This window comes from Mobula birostris, chromosome 15 (genome assembly GCF_030028105.1).
Source record: "Mobula birostris isolate sMobBir1 chromosome 15, sMobBir1.hap1, whole genome shotgun sequence".
NCBI classification, from domain to species: Eukaryota; Metazoa; Chordata; class Chondrichthyes; order Myliobatiformes; family Myliobatidae; genus Mobula; species Mobula birostris.
The window spans coordinates 26,860,077-26,875,716 of NC_092384.1; the positions used below are offsets into that span (position 1 = coordinate 26,860,077).

The 15,640-nt window shown below is 41.1% G+C and overlaps 1 protein-coding gene across 4 annotated transcripts in view; it reads right to left on the minus strand.

The window, feature by feature from the left end:
• The window catches only part of tsnaxip1 (translin-associated factor X interacting protein 1), a 60,916-nt gene that overhangs the window by 20,834 nt on the left and 24,442 nt on the right, over positions 1-15,640 (minus strand). For all 4 annotated transcript variants that reach the window (XM_072279494.1, XM_072279495.1, XM_072279496.1 and 1 more), the window contains one exon: positions 14,213-14,345. In XM_072279494.1, the coding sequence (XP_072135595.1) occupies positions 14,213-14,345 (133 nt within the window). The remainder of the gene's footprint in view (positions 1-14,212; positions 14,346-15,640) is intronic.

Consider the following 15,640-nt stretch of genomic DNA (forward strand, 5'->3'; position numbering starts at 1 on the left):
GGTGGCGAAAGCATCAGTGATTTTCTGGATGTCAAGTGCTTTGGTCCTCCGGCTGTTTATGGCAAACAGAGTCAAGTTGCTGTTCTGAGCATCGCCGCTGCTGTTCCTTAGGTAGTTTTTGAGACGTCTGAGGCAAAAGAAACTCCATTTGCATGAGGCAGATGTCACAGGTAGAATCAGTGATAATGCAGATTAGTTGGTATAAATCTATAAATGCATCGCGGTAGGGTCTCATAAGAGCTAGAAATTCCACTGTATCATTCACTGTCTGTCCTTGCTTTTGTTTTGTTTCCAGCAGACGCCGAACCTGATGTAGCTCTGCACTCAGGTTCACTTCAGTCACTCCATAGTATTGGGCCATTGGCCAAAGACAAATCTTGTCTAGAAAGAACTTGTGTTTGGGACTCAATGCTGAGACTCCAGTCAGAATACCCCTAGTCTCAATTGAGAACCGTCTTTTCATTTCAGTCAGAAGTCTGTCTATAACCGGATAGAAACAGTGCTTGTGAATGTCATCAGAGGATGTGACCGGTGTGCGTTGAGTTTGGGCCTCAACAGCAAAATCATGTAGGCAGCGGGGTGGTTGGGCCTGTCTCCTTTCATGTGGTCTGCTCTGTATACCGGCCTTGACGCATAGGTCCCCAGCTCTTGCCTGAATTTCACTCCATAATTCCTCTCCCTGTTTTGCTGAGAGTGCATCGATAACAGACTGAGCCAAGGCCACAGCGGATGAAAGCTCCAAACTGGGAGATCGTAGCTGGTCTGACATGAACTTGGTGACTCGGAATAAATCCTCAAACAGAGTGAGAAGTAAAGCAAACTGCTCGTCAATCAGTCTGTTTACAGCTCTGGACTCCGTTTTCCTCCGTGCATTTGGTTGACCCATAATATTCTGCAGTGTAGCTAGAATGGCAGGGAGTGATTTGCTTGTAGCCCACAAAGCTGTATACTGCCATGCCCAGCGTGTATCTGACAATTTCTTCAACTCCTCGGGCTGTGCAGTTGATTCCAGTTCTCTCTGTTTCTTCATGAAAAGATCGAGGGCAACAGAGTTTGAAAAGAAGTTGTAAAGCAGCTGCACAGTTTCAAAAAACTCACCCGCTTGTGGTACATTGCTCACAACATCCACTAAAACAAGGTTAGGTCTGTGAGCATGGCAGTGTATATATAATGCCAGCGGGACCTCTTTCCTGAACCTCTCTTGTACCCCGTTATTGCACCCGGACATCACTGCCGCCCCGTCATAACACTGACCTATACACGCGTTCTTATCAATGACACACTGGGCGAGTGTCTGTTCAATGCTTTTAAGAAGCGACTCTGCGTCCAACTATTCTGCCGGAGTGAAGTGTTAAAAATTCTTCAAGCACTGTTTCGTTATTCAAATACCGCACCACCACTGATATTTGCTCCTTTTTACTCAAGTCTTTACTTTCATCCACCATGATGGCAAAATGTCCAGCCTCCTTGATCTCTGCACTTATTTGACGTCTGACCATATCTGCCATAATACCCTTAACTTCATTTTGGATATCGTGATGGGTGTTTTTTGCATTTTCAGGATTGTCCTCTGTTTTTTAGCTATATTCTTATCAAACTGCCCAGTTACACTGAGCAACTCAACAAAGTTTCCCCTATTGCCAGATCCATCATTATCCCAGTGTCCTCGCTGGGCAATGCCTTGGCACGCAGTATAGCGTAGAGACTCAACCACTGCTCTCATATACTCACGATTTTCTTGGACAATCTTTGCATGTCCTTTATCAAGCATATTTCCCAATCTTGAACCGTCTTTTTTTCTCAATCTGAATTCGGCCCATGCCTCCATAGCAAGCTTATGAGCTGCACTTACATGGTGGGTTTTGAAAGCTGTTATAGTTTTCCGTCAGTTGCGGTAATCGGTGACAGTGAAGGTAGACTCAGAATAGAACCCATGTCCTCCACACAGGAAATGCCTGCATGCAAAGCAGGATGTAGTATCTTTTGTGATCGAATATTCCAGCCAGTCAAACCAGCCACGAATAAAAATCCTTTGCTGATGGCCAAGCTGTTACGAGCAGCGAAGGGTACTTTTTCAATGCTGGCCGACGGGGTCCTTCCTCAGGCTGCTGGCTAACATCGCTAACAGTATTCCCACTAGCACTAAGAGCAGCTTCATCGATGTTCTCTTCCGAATCCCGCTCCACTTCTTGTTCCTCTACTTCGCCCTCACACTCCTTCGATGAACTGCTATCGTCCTCATCCCCACTTACTTCTTTCTGCATGTCCATAAGACCATAAGACAAAGGAGCAGAAGTCAGCCATTCGGCCCATCGAGTCTGCTCCGCCATTTTATCATGAGCTGATCCATTCTCCCATTTAGTCCCACTCCCCTGCCTTCTCACCATAACCTTTGATGCCCTGGCTACTCAGATACCTATCAATCTCTGCCTTAAATACACCCAATGACTTGGCCTCCACTGCCGCCCGTGGCAACAAATTCCATAGACTCACCACCCTCTGGCTAAAAAATTTCTTCGCATCTCTGTTCTGAATGGGCGCCCTTCAAACCTTAAGTCATGCCCTCTCGTACTAGACTCCCCCATCATGGGAAACAACTTTGCCACATCCACTCTGTCCATGCCTTTCAACATTCAAAATGTTTCTATGAGGTCTCCCCTCATTCTTCTAAACTCCAAGGAATACAGTCCAAGAGCGGACAAACGCTCCTCATATGTTAATCCCCTCATTCCCGGAATCATTCTAGTGAATCTTCTCTGTACCCTTTCCAATGTCAGCACATCCTTTCTTAAATAGCGAACCCAAAACTGCCCACAGTACTCCAAGTAAGGTCTTACCCGCGCCTTATAGAGCCTCAACATCACATCTCTGCTCCTATACTCTATTCCTCTACAAATGAGTGCCAACATTGCATTCGCCTTCTTCACCACTGACTCAACCTGGAGGTTAACCTTAACGGTATCCTGCATGAGGATTCCCAAGACCCGTTGCATCTCAGAACTTTGAATTCTCTCCCCATTTAAATAATAGTCTGCCTGTTTATTTCTTCTGTCAAAGTGCATAACCATACACTTTCCAACATTGTATTTCATTTGCAACATTGTATTTCATTTCATGTCACTTTCAATTAAGACAGGCTCAGGCTGAGACACTACTGATTTCTCTGAATGAGGTCGTATTCTCACTAAAAATAGATCCATTTTTCATGCCGGCCAAAATAATGCATGTGCCAGGCTTGTAAGAGCACAAAGTGTGTGTGTGTGTGTGTGTGTGTGTGTGTGTGTGTCATCCGTTAGTCTCGCGAGACCACGGATCTGTGCCCGGATGTATACTATCAATCTCTCGAGTGAGTGACATCACTACCTTAAGTGATCTTAGATCAGCTTAACTGATCTAAGGACAGCAATGGCAAGACATTGACAACGAATGAATAAGCAGAAGTGTATAGTGGACAAATTTCAGTTAATTTCTTGGTGGTGCTATTGAAATTTCTGCTGGTGCTATAGCACCAGCTAGCACCATCTTAGCGCCGCCCCTGTAGGTGGAATAGTTAAAGGGCTGAAAAAGACAGAATTTACAGGAGAGCAGAGTGGACCATGGGAGGAAGGGAAGGAGGAGGAGGTCCAGTGGGTAGTGATATACATATGAGAAGAGAAAGGTTAAGAGGAGAGCCAGAATAGGGAATGAAAAAAGAAAGAATGGGGAGGGGTAGAAATTACCAAAGTTAGAAAACTCAATGTTCATGCTGTCAGGTTGGAGGCTATCCAGATGGAACATGAGATGTTGCTCCTCCACCTGAGAGAGGCCTCATTGTGGCAGCATAGGAGGCCATGGACCAACATGTCACAATGAGAATGGCAAGAAGAATTAAAATGGGTGGTCACTGGGAAATCTCGCCTGTTGCGAGGCCACTTGATGCTGCATCAATTTAAAAACAGAAACACGAGGAATTCTGCAGATGCTTCAAGTTCAAGCAACACACATCAAAGCAGGCCAGGCAGCATCTATAGGAAGAGGTGCAGTCGACGTTTCGGGCCGAGACCAACGTCAACTGTACCTCTTCCTATAGATGCTGCCCGGCCTGCTGCGTTCACCAGCAACCTTGATGTGTGTTGCTGCATCAATTGTTCATTTTAAGTCTGTGATTCATAGCTTATTATTCTCTGAATATTTGAAATAATGAAAATATGTAAGTTAGCTTCGATCTACAATAGCAAAGGCAACGCTGTATTTGGCACAATTGTGAACAGAGCATTGCTGTAACTAGACAAATAACAGAAGGAGGACGATGAAGTGGTTGAACTTAAAATCAAGTACAGAAAGATTTAATGAGAAAGGCTTGGTTAAGAGAGATTGAGAGAAGAAAATGGAAAAGAAAAAATATAGAAATGATAAATAACTTGATTAAGCATAGAAACATTTTAACTATTTAGAACAATTCATCTTCTGAAGGAATGAAAATACTGCATTGTCTGCATCTTGAACTGGGTGGGGCAGGAAGTTAAATGATACAAAAGCAGGGAATGTGTACATGCTTGTAAGTTAAGGCAGTGAAGAGGTTACTCTGATCCAAAATTATCAGAGTTACACAGCACAGAAACAGAACCTCCAGACCAACTTGACTATGTAGTCTACCTGAGTCAGTTGTATTTGCCTGTGTTTGTCTTTAAATGTTGTAATTGTACCAGGCTGTGCCAGCTCATTCCATATATCCATCTCCCCTCTGTAAAAAAGTTGCCCCTTAGGTCCCTTTTAAATCTTTTTCATTCTCACCACAAACCTATGCTCCTTGTTTGAGTTACTCCTACGTTGGGAAAGAGTCTTCTATAATTATGCCCTTGATTTTTACAAACTGCTTTAAGATCACCCCTCAGCCTCCATCACTCAGGACAAGAAATCCCAGCCTATCCAGTCTCTCCTCACAAGTCAAGCCCTCCTGTGCTAGCAACATCCTTGTCAATCTTTTCTGCATCCTCCCTAGCTTAATCACATTTTTTCTACATTACTCCAATAGAACTACATACATTACTCCAAGTTGTGTCTCACTAACATCTTGTACATTTGCAACATGTCCCTACTCTTGTACTTAGTACCCTGACCACAGAAGGTAAGTGTGCCATATGCCCTTTTCACCACCCTGTCACCATTGTCAGGAATGGGGCCCCTAGTTCTCTCTGTACTACACTTCCCAGAACTCTGACATTCATCGTGAATGTCCTTCCCTGGTGAACTTCCTAAAACATATCACTCTGCAATTGTCTGAGTTAACTTCCATCTGCTATTTCTTTGTCCACTTTCCTAGCTAATCTATTATAATCTTAGGCAACCTTCTTCACTGTACACCACAAAACTTACTAATCATGCAGCCCACATTTTCCTTCAAACCATTATTACATCTGACAAATAATAGAGGACCCAGTGTTGATCCCACTGGGACACCACAGGTCACAGGCCTCCAATTTGGAAAACAATTGGTCCGGTTGCCCTAGATCCATATGATCTAACCTTCTGGACAAGCCTACTAAACAGGATCTCAGTCAAAGCTCTTGCTAGAGTCCATGTAGACATCTACCACCCTGCATTCATCAATCCAATCGATCACCTCTTCAAAAGAAAACTCAATCAGATTCATGATACATGAGCTGCTATGCACAAAGTCATGGTTACTATTCCTAATTGGTTCCTGCCTTTCCAAATGCAAATAGATCCTGCCTCTCACAATCCTCTACAGTAGTGCTCACCAACCTTTTTAAGCCCAAGATCCCCTACCCCGGCCTTACTGAAAGGCAAGATCGACCTACTAAATCGTTTAGAGAAAAAACAGCTCAGATCGTACTTCCAACTTGAAGCCTTTTATTTGGGCGAATTGTATTTAATTACATAAAATGCTTTTGTCAAACTTTCAAATTAATTCAACCAAGAAAACACTGTAACTAGCATATCGAACAGGCCATAGTGGCATCGAGCTCATCCAATAACGCCTTGACTAAGCGGTGCTGAAGCGCTTTTGCTCGAATCAAGTTTATCAGTTTGGCCACCAGTGTCATTACATGAGAAAAGTCCACCACCTTCCCAGCCAAGGCCTGCTGATAATCCAGGAAGTCGGGAAAATCAGGGTCCCTACGGCACAGTGCTATAAAACTAACGCTCACACCGCGCATTGCTCGGCCCCCATCAGGAGTAATTGCCACCAGTTTATGAATGGGGATGTCATTTTTACGTACGTATTTTTTAAACTCATTGTAAATATCCTCACCTCTTGTTCTCTCCTTTAATTGCAAAAGAGTGAGGAAGTCCTCCTTTGTTGTAAAATCCTGGAAAGCCATTCTGACAAATACAACAAGCTGAGCTGTTTGCATTACATCCAGGGATTCATTGAACTGTCATGAAAAATATTCACAGAGTGACAAGTTCTTTAACACTTGTCGATCCACGTCCTCTGAGCAGCAAGTTTGCTGGGCCTTCAACCCTGATTTCAGCTCCTCAACTTTCCAGGTATTGGTAAACTGTTACTGAGACACTAGTATACGTTTCAGGGGTACGCAAGCTAATGACACCACTGTTTTTGTTTCCCATTTCTTTTACATTTGGGGAATGTTGGAATTTAAAGGGGGAGAAGTGTTGTAATGTGAGCATTATAAAGATAAGTTAATACCAATTAGGATCATAGTAATATAGCAATACTCTTGCTACGGAAAGCTGTTTGTAAAGAGAGATTGTTTCTGGGGTTGCGGGGTTTTCCTTCCGGCCTTTTCTGCCTGGTGCGCATCAGTGAAAACCTCTGTATGCGAATATCCTTTTACCGTCCTAGATAAAGTTGTTCCTTTTGGGCATGAAGTTGTTGAGTGGTCCTTTTTCAAAGTAGAAGTTACTACATATTTGCATCAAAAGGTTTATCAAGCATAATGTATTTGTGTATTTATTTTTCCTTTTGTTTCGGAATCTGCTGGGAAAGTCTCAAAGATCGACCGGTCGATTGTGATTGACTGGTTGGCGACCACTACTCAACAGTAACTTACCTATCATTGACAATTAGCATACTAGCATGCAACTCCCCAGCTTGTGTGCAGTCCTTCTTAAATAAAATAAAATTATCCATCCTCCAGTCTTTTGGTAAATTGCCCATGGATAACAGAGATACAAACATCTATCAGGGCACCAGCAATTGCTTCCATTCCACAACATCCTTGAACGTACTCGGTCAAGCTCTGGGGCTTAATGGACCCTAATAGATCTCAAGACTGCCAGAATCAACATCTGAATCAGATTGAATTATTATCACTGACATATGTAGTGAAATTAGTTTTTTTGCAGCAATATATTTTTAATAAAGTATTACTATGCTACAATGAAAATATATTAAAAAGAATAATAGTCTTCCGAGATGTTAATGCCCAGGAACTTGAAGCTGTTCACCCTTTCCGTTGCTGACCCTTTGATGAGGACTGGTGTGTGTTCTCTCGACTTCTCCTTCCTTGGTCATACTGACGTTGAGTGCAAGATTGTTGGCGACACAACTCAACCAGTTGAACTATCTCACTCAGTCTGAGATCCTGCCAACAACAGTTGTGTCATCAGTGAATTTATAGATGGCACTTGAGCTGTGCTGAGCCACACTGTCATGAGTATAGAGAGAGTACAGCAGTGGGCTGAAATGCAACCTTGAGTTGCGCCTGCATTGATCATCGGCGATGAAGAGAGATTATTTCTGGTCCGCATCCCCCTTTTTCACATTTTAGGAAATTACTGTTCCTGTCCTTGAATGCATGAGCTTCCCTGACCTTTTTCTCAGTAATTACAGATTGGAAATACGAATTTAAGACTTTGCCCATCTCTTATGCTTCCACACATAGATGATCACACTGATCCTTAAACGGACCTATTCATTCCTCAGTTACCCTTTTGGTTTCAATACACTTACAAAATATTATTTTACTCTCTACCTTATCTGCCACAATTATCCCACGACCACGTTTTGCCTTCCCGATTTACTTCTTAAACATCCTTATACTCCTCAAGGAGTTTACTTGATCACAGTTGTCTTTATTTGATATATACCTCCTTTTAACTGACCAGAGCCTCAATACTTCCTCTCAAGGAAGGTTCCCTAATCCTGCCAGCCTTGCCTTCTCTATGACAGGAAGATATTCACCATGAACTCTCCCTATCTCACTTTGCAGAGCTTCCCCTTTACCAGATGTCCCTTTACCTACTAGTGGTCTCTTTCAATCAACCTTGGTAAATTCCTGTGCAATGCCATCAAAATTAGGCTTGCCCCAATTTAGGACTTTAACTTGTGAGCCAGTCCTATCTTTTGCCATAAGTACTTTCAAACAAAGAGTATCGTGGTCATTGACCCCAAAGCAATTCCATTGTGATTGCAAACGGTATTCTGCTTGACCTCATGAGTTTTTCTAGCATTTTCCAATTTTCTTTTGAATTTCCAACATCTGCCTTTCTTTTTCAATTTTGTGAAATTTGGATCAATATATTAAAAATTGAGCAGTGTGTTCCCATTCCAGTATTTCAATGGTATTATCCATATCCCTTGTAGTTTGCACTTGAGCATTAAAGTTTTCACATGTTAATGTGTGTGGCACACATTGCCCGGTGACATCACCACAAAAGTCCTTTCTGATACTGACAAAATCTATATATCATTTTACTGTAATGACAGGAAAATTGTTAACAACTACAATTAAATCTCCAAATAAAAAAGGGAAAAACTCCTGTAATTAAGACTCTGTATACTATACTTTCAGTCCTATACTTTGAGACGGAAACTAAGGGACGTAGCATCAAGATTCAGGGTACTAGATTTAGGATAGAGAGGAGGAAAAATTGATTTTTCCCAGAGAAGAACTGTCAAGCCAGGGAAGCAGTAAAGGCTACCCCATTAAATATATTTAAGCTACAATTAGATAGATTTTTGCAAACCAAGGCAATTAATGGTTATGGGAAAAAGACAGGTGGGCGGAGCTGAGTCCACAACCAGGTCAGCCACGATCTTATTGAATGATTAGGCAAGCTAGGTAAACTATTGTGTTAGAGTCATAGAATACAATCATCGAGTCATGGAAAAGTAAAGTACAATTACAGGCCATTTGGCCTGTCTAGTCCATGCCTCCCACAGCCCTCTGAGTGAAGAAGTTTTCCCTCATGTTCTCCTTAAACATTTCACCTTTTACCCTTAACCCATGACCTCTGATTGTAGTCCCACCCAACCTCAGTGGAAAAAGCCTGCTTGCATTTATTCCATCTATACCCCTCATAATTTTGTGTACCTGTATCAAATCTCCTCTCAATCTTCTGTGCTGTAAGGAATAAAGCCCTTATTCAATCTTTCCTTATAATTCAGGTCCTCCAGACCCGGCAACAGCTTTGTAAATGTTCTCTGTATTCTTTCAACCTTATTTACATCTTTCCTGTAGGTAGGTGACCAAAATTGCAAATAATACTCCAAATTAGATCTCATCAATGTCTTATGCAGCTTCAACATACCATCCTATACTTTGATTTATGAAGGCTAATGTGCCAATGGCTTTCTTAAAAACCCTATCTACCTGTTGCACCAATTTCAAAGAATTATGGATCTGTATTCCCAGATCCATTTGATCTACCACATTCCTTAGTGCTCTACCGTTCCTGTGTAATACCTACCCTGGTTAATCCTACCAAAGTGCAACCGCTCACGGTGCCTTGTCAAATGCCTTGCTAAACTCCAGTAGAAAACATACATTGCTTTGCCTTCATCCATTTTCCTGGCAACATCCTTGAAAAACTCTATGAGATTGGTTAGACATGACCTACCACAGAGGAAGCCATGTTAACCAACCTTAATCATTCCATGTCTATCCAAATACTTATGTATCTGGTCCCTTAGGATATCTTCCAATAACTTTTCCACAACTTATGTCAGACTCACCAGCCTATAATTTCCTGGTTTACGTTTGGAGCCTTTCTTAAACAGTGGAACAACATTGGCTATCCTCCAATCCTCTGGTACCTCGCCTGCTGCTAAGGATGATTTAAATATCTCTGTTCGGGCTCCAACAATTTCTGCACTTGCCTTCCATGGGGTCCAAGGAAACACCTTGTCAGGCCCTGGGGATTTATCCACTTTGATTTGCCCCAGGACAGCAAACACCACTTCCTCTGTAATCTGTATAGGGTCCATGAAGTTGATGCCACTTTGTCTCACTTCTATAGACTCTGTGTGACTCCTGAGTAAAAGCAGATGCAAAAAAATGATTTAAGATCCTCACCCCCATCTCTTTTGACTCCACACATGGATTACTATTCTGTTCTTCCAGAGGATCAATTTTGTCCCTTGCAATCCTTTTGCTCTTAACATATCTGTAGTATTCCTTAAGATTCTCCTTCACTTTGTCTGCTAGGGAAACTTCATGCCTTCTTTTAGCCCTCCTGATTTCTTTCTTAAGCATTCTTTTGTATTTCTTATACTTCATAAGCACCTCACTTTTTCCTATCTCCCTATACCTGCTATGCACCTCCTTTTTTTCTTAACCAGGGCCTCAATATCTCTAGAAAACCAAGGTTCACTACACTTGTTATCTAGACCTTTTATTCTGACAGGCACATACAAGCTTTGTACTCTCAAAATTTCACTTTTGAAGGTCTCCCACATACAAAGCATACTGCCAGAAAACAGCCTGTCCCAATCCACACTTGCCAGGTCATTTCTGATACCATCAAAACTGGCCTTTCTCCAATTTAGAAACTCAATCCGCGGACCAGAGCTATCTTTTTGCATATTTACTTTGAAACTAATGGCATTGTGATCTGTAGGTGCAAAATGTTCCCCTACACAAACTTCTGTCATCTGCCCTGTCTTATTCCCTAACAGCAGATCAAAAGTATCATAAACTCTCTCATTAGGACTTCTATGTAACAATTAAGGAAACTTTCCTGAACACATTTGACAGACACTATCCTATCTAGTCCTTTTACAGTCGGGGAGTCCCAGTCAATATGCAGAAAGTTAATATCACCTACTATAACAACCTTATGTTTCTTGCAACAGTGTGCGATCTCTCTACAAACTTGGTCTGTAATATTGCCCCATGAACATGGTCACACCTTTGTTATTTTGCAATTCCACCCATAATACCTCACTGGACAAGTTCTCCAGTCAGTCCTGAATGAGCACTGCTGTGACATTTTCCTGATCAGTAAGGCCACCCTCCTCCTTTAGTCCATCCTGCTCTATCGCATCTCAGACAATGGAACCCTGTAATATTAAGCTGCCAGTCCTGCCCCTCCTGCAATCAAGTCTCACTAATGGTTACCTGATAATTCCAGGTATTGATCCATGCCCTCAGCTGATCCTCCTTTCCTACGATACTTCTTGCATTGAGATCCATGCAGCTCAGGACACTAGTCACACTATGCTCTGCCTTTTGATTCCTGACTTTGTCTGAGGCCTTACCAACAGCTGTTTCCACAATCTCTTCACTAACTGTCCTGGCACTCTGGTTCCCATCCCCCTGCAACTCTAGTTTAAACCCCACCATGCTGTATTAACAAACCTTCCCACTAGGATATTAGTCTCCTTCCAGTTCAGCTACAAACCATCTCTTCTGTACAGGTCCCAACTTTTCTGGAAGAGAGCCCAATGATCTAAGAACCTTATGTCCTCCCTTGTACACCAACTCCTTGGCTACGTGTTAAACTGTATAATCTTCCCATTTCTGGCCTCACTAAATTCTATAATCTTCCTATTTCTGGCCTCACTAGCACATGTTACAGGTAGCAATCCTGAGACCACAACTCTGTAGATCATGCCTTTTAACTTACCACCTAACTCCCTGAATTTCCTTTGCAGAATCTAGTTATTCTTCCTACCTATGACATAAATCACGACCTCTTAGCTGTTCACCTTCCCACTTAAGAATGCTGAGGACTCAATCTGAGATGTCCTGGACCCCAGCATCTACCTGGAGGCAACATATCATCTGGGAATCTCGTTCTCACCGATAGAACCTCCTTTTTGTTCCCCTAATTAACAAATCCCCCATCACCACAGCTTGCCTCTTCTCTCCCTTCCTTTCTGAATCACAGAGTCAGACTCAGAGATCTGATAGCTGTAACTCTTCTCTGCTACATCATTCCCCCCCCCCCCAACATTAACCAATTGTTAAGGTAGAAGGAAACAGGGGTACTCTGCACTGGTTGGTTAACTCCTCTACCCTTCCTGACTGTCACCCGGTTTCCTGAGTCCTGCACATTGGGTGTAACTACTTCTCTATATGTACTATCACTCCTTCAGCCTCCCGAATGATCTGGAGTTCATCCAGTTCCAGCTCCAACTTCTTAACACAGATTGTTAGAGGCTGCAGCTGGATGTACTTCTCACAGGTGTAGTCATCTGGGACACTGGAGGTCTCCCTGCCTTTCCACATCGTGCAAGAGGAGCATGCCACTATCCTGCCTGGCTACTATTCTAAATAAACAAATGTAAAGAAGGGGGAAAAAAGTTCTACCTACAGCTTTTTTTGCATTCCCTGACTGAGGGCTCAAAGAGCTAAAGCGTCAAAATCTCCACTCTAACTCGGTCACTCCAACAATGGCCGCTCTGCTTGGCCCTGCCTTACTTTAATTTATTCTTGCTAATCAATCCCAAATGCTGACTGGCTGCTACTCAAAGATCCAAAACTGCTGCGAGTCACTGCCTTTTCTACTCGATCAGCGAACCTGAGTGAATTACGTTGTCTCAAGCTTCTGATCTCTCCAACTGGCCACTGCTCAAAGCTTCTGTTCTATTTCTTATGTTCCCAATCAGCCTCTTTGTAACTACTGTTTCTGCATAATTCAGGTGTCTGCAATGCCTTCAACTGATTTAAAAGAATACATAACACTAAAACGTTATTATTTTTGGCCTATTGCAATTTTGCTTATATTGGTTTTATTGAGCCAGATGTACTAGATTCAAACTAAGTGATACAAAGTTTTCATCCTCTGCATACTATTTCAAGACAAGTATATGCAAAGTAAATTTTTGACAGATTGTCTGATTTTAGCACAGATCTGTTTTACGGATCTCCATAAATCATGGTAATGATCTTTAAGAGGGGACATGAGTGTCTTTGCCAGCAGACAATAAAGCAGTATGATGCAAAGTGTTGAGGCAGAGCTTTCCACATTTAACCAGGCAGCCGAAAGAGAATTTGCTTTTCAAAACAGTACCTCAGATTTAGATCATGCTATGAGCAGATTTCAACTACAGACATTTATGTGACTATGACTGTTAAAGCTAGAATTGTCCATAACCTCTCAGCTGAGTATTCATGCAATTTTATCAGTAACATGAACCAGATGATGTCCCAAATGAACTGAAAAGAATAATTTCATCATTTTCTTTGGTAAAATCAAGAAAGATTACTGTACTTTGTAAGAATGACAGAGTGCACCTATATAGACAATAAGGTTAAACTCAATGGCACTGTTTAAACATGGTTAGAGTGGCGAGAAATGGAAGTATTCCATACAACAGCTCTTTTGACCCTATAAGGCACATTCCTAGCAAATCAGAACTACGTATTCTTGATACACATCTTTTTATCAGGTTAAGAATTGAATACTGAGACTTCAGAGTATGAAGAGCAAGGAGTAATAGAAACATACCAAAGATATTATGTACAAGAATCCACTGCCAACTACAAGGCCTGTTTGTGTCAGTCAAATGGAAGACTGATAATTGATTGTCACATATGGCCATTAAAAAAAAGACAATTCTACACATGCTTTTTGCAACCTTAATTTTCAAATTATGCATTCACATCTTTAATTTAACAATTTTAATATAGCTGTGGTTCTGTTCACCGTTATTCTCCAAAGGTGTAGGTGTAAGCTTTTAAGCCTGAGCTTGAGCTTTTCCTATGTGGAAGAAACAAACCTGTACTACATTTTTTTTGTAAAATAGCAGCTCTTTAAGTTCTGTAGAAACATGTTTATTCCCACTCCAAATATTTGAAAGCCAAAATAGATTTCTTGATGGCTGAACATTTTCAATAAGCTAACTCTGGAAATTATAGTGACAGAAGTCTACTACACATGAATCAGGTAAGAATTACATTCTTTTCTTAGCAAAAATGGTTGATGAGTCATAAGTAATAAAAATAGATGATAAAACAATGTTCTTATCTTTGAAAGCTAGCTTTTAAATGAAGCCAAATTGAAATGTGTTATGTACCTGCCATTTTAGTTTTCAGTAGTTCAACTTCTGCACTCAGTTGGTCTCGCTGAAGAATGATTTGCTTGTTAACTTCCAACAGAGTACTGTGTTCCAGTTTCAGCTGAGCAAAATGCTTCTGTAGATTTTCATACTGAAGGAATAAATAAACTTGTAACTATAGTGTTTATAATTCTTGAGCCTAGCAGGGGGAGAAAAAAACTAGAAGGGTAATACTTAATTCTATTCAAAGTATACTAGACTAAGGTACCCTAAACTCCTGAATCCTTAATGCTAAAAGGGCCATATACCAAGCAGATGTTAACCATTTAATTTGTAGATCTTATTGTGAATTTCATTCACTGAACAGTTCATTGTATGCTTCCAATTGTTTCCTTCCCAATAATGTTTTGACAACATATTTTGTTAATTGAAATTAAGGCCCTCATCTCGAGTTATCTACTAGACCAGAGAGCTGAAGCCATGTTCTTAATTACAGTGAAGTAGATCGAGGCATCTGTTCACGTATTCTTCATTAACTGAATACTACGGTTTTGATGTACCATCACTACTCTGAAATACTAGGCTTTCTAATTCAAAATAAAACGTGTTATTCATCTTTGCCAAATGGCTTCATGGTTTGACTATGTGGTTGTTATTTGCTTTTCTCTCCACTGGATATCTGAAGTGGGGGTGGGATGGGGTGTGAAACATTATCACTAAAACTCAGCCTTCTGACAGGGAAGAAAACTGATTCCAATATGTATAAAAATGCTATTTGTAAAGAACCCCATGGAACCAAATGTCACATTTTAACCCTATTCTGGGTAAAGCAATTCTTCCGGAACTTTCTATTGGCTTTATAAACAACACCTAAATTATAAAGTTAAACAATGAGCTTAAAAATAATCTCATGATCCTCAATAATTGAAAAAAGATCAAAGTTATACATTCCTTACAAAAAAAGCTGACTTTAAGATTATGAAAATGGAATGGGGAAATAAACTGAAAATCAAGTTGGCTGACATTAAAATTATTCCAATTGTAGAAAACATTTATGTGGGAGGTAATAAAATTCTTTTGTGTATCACAGTTTTGCGCAGTAGATGAGGAATTTAATCAAAAACCTGATCTCATTTAAACTTACTGACTGGATTGAATGGGTTGCTACATTTGTTCTGGATTCCCGAAACACAAGACACATTTTTACTTCGAGGCAACTGAACATGCACCATGACAACAAACTATTTGCAATGCAGACTCAGGCATGATTTTGTGAAAAATAACTTTGTGCACTTGTGGCTAGCAACATGAGCAAGCCACTCTTATAAAAAGTAGGGCTTCACAAGATATGACGGCTGGTTCTGCAATATCTAAAGTGAACCATGCTGACCAGATCCAAAAGCCGTGGAGTCTCTTTTATAGGCATGTAGGTCTTGGATTAGCTTT